At 32.0% G+C, this 5,515-nt stretch overlaps 1 protein-coding gene across 1 annotated transcript; it reads left to right on the forward strand.

The window, feature by feature from the left end:
• On the forward strand, nucleotides 1-4,019 carry LOC121172841 (putative HVA22-like protein g). Its single transcript, XM_041005483.1, has 3 exons — nucleotides 1-50; nucleotides 130-193; nucleotides 3,681-4,019. The coding sequence occupies exons 1-3, from the start codon at nucleotides 1-3 to the stop codon at nucleotides 4,017-4,019; spliced, it is 453 nt and encodes a 150-aa protein (XP_040861417.1).
• The last annotated feature ends 1,496 nt before the right edge of the window (nucleotides 4,020-5,515 follow it).

A 5,515-nucleotide genomic window follows, 5' to 3' on the forward strand; every position in this document is an offset into this window, starting at 1 on the left:
ATGGCACAATTCACTGTACTGGAAAAGTTTACAGATATATTTATTGGATGGTAAGTGTCCACGTTTTAACCATTTTCTCTATGTTGCCTCTTGATTTAGCTTATAAATTTACTCTGAAATTTTATGAAGGCCGCCAATGTATGGATTGATGAAGCTGGTGCTCTTTGTCTACTTGTGGTATCCCAAAACTAAAGTAAGCCTCTTTTTCTTCTCTTTATCAACAATTTTACACTTGAGTTATTTTAATGTTATTTGCAGGCCATACTTTATACTGTCATCACACCTTTTCTTGTTTGAAGGGGGAAAGATGATTATGTGTTCATTGGAATGTTTATGTACTTATGTTCTATGAAGCACCGACACTGACACAGACACCGGACATGACACGGACATGAACACGTGACCACCTGTCAAATACATCAAATTCAACCCGGACACGGGCCTCGGTGTCGTGTCGGTGTCGGTGTCGGTGTCGTGTCGGACACTGGACACGGCAAGAGACTGGGGTGTCCATGCTTTATAGCTTATGCTTGATTATATTTTAAAAAATGGCAAAATTACTGTAATTAAAACAGTGTTTATACAATACTTTATACTATCTTTTCAACGTTCAATTTTGGCATTCTTTGCTGGAGGCATTCATGGTCCCATTAGGCCAAAAAACTTATTGGTCAGATATGCATTTTAATAGGTCCAATCTTTGTTTTTGCTACAACAACTTTACAATTATTTTATATGTTCTTGGAAACCTCAAGATAAAAGAAGCACTATTGTTTCAACTTTCCTCTGTTTGATTGTAGAAGGAAATAGTGCCACTGGTGCAATTGCTGGAGTAGTTGTAGGTGTTGCTTTGTTATTTGTTGCTCCTGCAATTGTGTTTGCTTGGTGGCGTCAAAGGAAACCACAGGAGTTTTTCTTTGATGTGCCCGATGAGCTATCCCATCCAATTCAATTGAATACTGTATTGGTTGAATAAATTAATTGGATGAAATTTGACTTAACTTACATCTAATTGCAGCGGAAGAGGATCCTGAAGTACACCTTGGGCAGCTTAAGAGGTTTTCATTATGAGAACTGCAAGTTGCAACAGATACTTTCGGCAATAAGAACATTCTTGAAGGGGAGGATTTGGTAAGATTTACAAAGGAGCTCACGCTAGTGGGGAGCTTCAGTTTCAGAGTACTAAAAATAGAAATGTATATGAATTTTTTTAATAAAAAAAACACATTCTAAGACGGTTCAATGAAAAACCGTTTTAGAATCCTCAAATATATTTGATTTTTTTTTAAAAAAAAAACATTGCATTCTAAGACGGTTCTGTGAAAATCCGTCTTAGAAAATAGATTTTCTAAGACGGTTTTTTTATAATCATCGTAGACTTTTTATGACATTGGTTATAACGACGGTTAACAATCATCATAAAAAGTGCATTTTAACCGACGTTGAGTAGTGTTTTTGTAGTAGTGACACCAACATGTCCACGTTTGGCATGTTGGTTCAACATTTAAAGAACAATGTAGGTTAGCGATTTGTGACTTAACTTTGCTACTCCGGTTCCGATTCACATGTAAGATATTACACATGTTATTTTAATAATTCTTCTATGCATTTGGCTAAATCATTTGAATCCTTTATGTTCTTTTTCGCTTTTTGAAATACGATTGTAATTTTTTATAATTTAGTTATTGTATTATTTTTGTATAATTTCTTGAAATTCTAAAATATTTGTTTTACATTTATTAGTTTTGAAGTTCAGAGAGCATTGCGGTGAAGTATCTCAACTCAAAGAAGTATATAAAACAATCCATTTGCAAGTTTGTAATAAAGTTTTATTGTGCTAACATTTTTTTTTTCATAATCTTGATTTGTAATTTTTATTTATTTTTTATACATTAGTTACTTTATTTCAAAATGTCAACTCGAACATTGTCTTAACTTTGAACGTTCATTAAAACATAATAATCACTTAGATATTGATGAATTAGATGTGTTTACAGAACTACAAATTGTAAGAGAAATTATGCAAATAGAAAGTGATACCCTGATTGACATACTTAATTATATAAAAAGAATTGATTCTTTTCCGAATATTTTTATTGATTATAAAATAATGTTAACAAGTTTGGTAAGTATTGCTTTGGCGAAAAGAAAAATTTTAAACTAAAATTAATTAAATGTTATTTAAGATCAACAATATATCAAGAAAGATTGAATGAATTAACTTTAATATCAATTGAAAAAAAATGTTAAAAGAAATCGACTATAATAAGTTAATAAATAACTTTGTATCCTTAAAAGCTCATAAAATAAATTTTCAATTAAAATATAAATATTTAATAAAATATTACTTTTTGTTAACAAAATTATTAAACTAAAAAAATCTTATTTTAAAATTCATTTTAGCCTTTAAATACGTTGAACCAGCCTCATCATGGATATATATGTGATCAAACTAAAATTATTCATAGGGTCAATTTTCGACAGCCAGGGAATATAATATGTTTTGCTATGATAGCAACATGGAAAACCTGAATAATAAGTCAAATATGTGGTGTAAATGCCACCAACGCTGGCACAGGAATTAGGTAGCAGAGCAGTCCCCACTTACCGCTAAACAATAAGATATGCTATTAAATTTTGCAATAAATTTTGTAAAGCAATGATATGCTAAAACTTGTAGTTGTAAATCTTGTGGCACGCCTCTTTCTGTCTATCTGTTTGATGATCTATAATCAAATATGCGTCGGCGTGGTACACAACATCTATTAATAAAGACCAATAATTAATATTTGTCAAAATATTATATATATTACTCTAAAACTATTGGTTGGTAAAGTCATCGAGAAAAATGTTCGAATGTTATTTCTCAATAGAGCAAAATTGAAAGAATTTGAGTTTCTAAATCTCAAATTGCTTACCCTCAGAATTGTTGTTCAACGGGACTACGGGAGCACCCTAATCGATCTTTATGATTATTTTGAACCTAACTTCAGCATATTGATCATCCAATGCAATTACATTGTAAATAGTATTCATTAGCGGAATACTTTTCTTTTAAATAACTAGCTTAGTTTTTTTTTCTCATACGAATATTAATTTTAGGCTTAAATATGTTTTTAATCTCTGATATATATTTATTTTTTTCATTTGGTCCTTAATAAATTTTTCTTTCGAATTGAATTCCTAGTATTTAAAAAGATTTGTCTCAGGTTGTGTCTATTGTCTCTTCTTCTCGTACCGGATTTTGATTGCGATAGAGAAGATGAGTTTGACGGTCTAAGATTCACACTAGTACACCTCCGTATAGTTTTTGGTTGTTCCGTTGAGGGTTTCACACGGACCAGAGAAGAGAATGACATCCATGGAAGCTTCTTGTTCGTCATTTGGGTTCGTTTTGTTCGTTGTTGGTGCAACAAGATTCAACTAGCATCTCGAACCAAAAAGCATCCTAATAAGATATTTGGGCGATGTGATGAGTATAATGTAATTTTTTTTTTACTTTTGACATATTTGGTTTCTGGTTTGTTTTTGTTTGCGTTGTGTTTTTGTGGTTTATTTATGTTGCTTTCTGGTGTGTATTTCAGCTTGTTCTTCGTCATTTTTGTTTTGTATCTGTTGTATAATGTGCAGGAAGATAGGAGGTGTAAATTTTGGTCTGTGATGATGATTTGGCAAAACAGTTAAATCAAGGTTGTACAAGTTCTTTGGAGGTTAATCCTTATCTATCACAAGTGGAAGAGTTGAAGCAGAAGCTTATAGCAGCTGAAGAGAAACTTGCATCTCCTGAGGATAGAATTTGTGTGTATGATGAACAAATACAGGAATTGAAGAAGATGCTTGCAAAAAAAGAGGCTCATTGTCGAGGATATGCCATTGGAGTTGAAGAGCTACAGAAAAAAATAGCAAAGCAATATATGAAGACAACAATTCCGAGAAAAAGGGGGAAGGTCCTAAGGAACATTGTGGTCTTCTTTTGGGGTTTGTTGTGTGTTGTCATAGTTGCATTTGCAATTAAGTAGATCATGTAATATGTTGTTGTTTTGTTTTTTGAGATGTAGTGATTGAAATTGTGTTATGACCAAGTTTAAGGTTTTGGGTTTGGTGTTTAGCTATTGTAAGCGCAAGTTTGTATGAACACATAATTGGTAATGACTTTTTTGTGGAAGTAATTATCCATGTTTAAGGTTTATGTATTCTGCAATTTTATTGAAGAGTTGTGTTTTAGGTCCCTATCAAATTCCAAAACACTTTATGAAGTCAATAACAGATTGTCAATACATATTGAGGCAACCTAAATTTGCATTATTGAGGAAACAAATTATATAGACTCGTGTGCCATAAGTACTCAGTGCAAACACCACAAATCTACACTTTGGTATAACTCTTTACAAAATTTCTAAATAGTTGCAACATCATTTAAGAAGGGAACCATTTGCTCTTCAAATCCTCTACAACATCCTTAATAATCTTATCCATTGGTATGGATTGCAAACTCAAATCCTACAATATTTTGTTTTACACCATCCTTTGTTCTCAATAATCCTAGTCTGAAAGAACTATTCAACTTCAAGTGCTACTTTAAAAGAATTACTAACGACTTCGTCATTTTGAATTTTTTGAAAAACAACGCCAGATGGACATTAACATACTTGTATGAGGTCTCTATCAAGCCGCAGAATTTTAGTCTAATAACAATGACATTAATATCACTAACATTAATTTCAATATAATAACAATGACATTAATTTCAATCTAATAACAATGACATTAATTACAATCTAATAACAATGACATTAATATCACTAACTTTAAAGAGTATTGAACAACATGATGTCTAACAAGCAACAAATCCTAGAATATTAAAACAGAGTGAAAGTTTGGCTACTAACAAAGCCATGTGTTACAGACCAAAAAGCCAACCAAAATGGCATAATTACAGACCAAAAAGCCAACCAAAATGACATCATTGCATGCACGGATAAATTTAAGTTCAAGTCACACTAGAAAAAAAAAACAAAAAATTAAGTCTTCTTCAATGTTGGTTCCAAAATATCATCTTCACTTCTAGATCATTACTACTTCTTATGTGTTCCTTGCTACCCGACAAAAAGACTACTACTTCAAATGTTGTTTTGCCTTTGCTTCTTGTGACTATTGTTGATGGGCTATTAACTTTGGCCTTGTCCTTTTTGCTAAGAAACCTGAAATTCAACACTTTATCAGTAATGTATATAATTAATGAAGGAGAAGTGTTGAATAAAATTAAATACAACCTTCTCAACACTGGCAACAACACCAGATGTTGGCTGTTTTGGAAAAGCCAATTTGCCACAAAACTCGGTCAATCTTGTTGATTACAAAATTTTCCTTTGAATCATATCATTTATATATAGATTGGCCTTCTGACAACTTTTTTAGACTATCAATTCTAGTAGGAACTATTCGTGCAACAGGTGTTGATCTTTCAGACTTCCTGACCTTTTTGGTAGGTGCTCCACTTCCCTGCAAATATGAT

This window comes from Glycine max, chromosome 9, assembly GCF_000004515.6.
Source record: "Glycine max cultivar Williams 82 chromosome 9, Glycine_max_v4.0, whole genome shotgun sequence".
Taxonomy (NCBI): domain Eukaryota; kingdom Viridiplantae; phylum Streptophyta; class Magnoliopsida; order Fabales; family Fabaceae; genus Glycine; species Glycine max.

Excerpts from the sequence above, each read along its gene's own strand:
- LOC121172841 (XM_041005483.1), top strand. The coding sequence starts at position 1 with ATGGCACAATTCACTGTACTGGAAAAGTTTACAGATATATTTATTGGA. Across the intron at positions 51-129 it reads ACAGATATATTTATTGGATG|GCCGCCAATGTATGGATTGA; the intron begins GTAAGTGTCCAC and ends AATTTTATGAAG. Across the intron at positions 194-3,680 it reads TGTGGTATCCCAAAACTAAA|TTAAATCAAGGTTGTACAAG; the intron begins GTAAGCCTCTTT and ends TTGGCAAAACAG.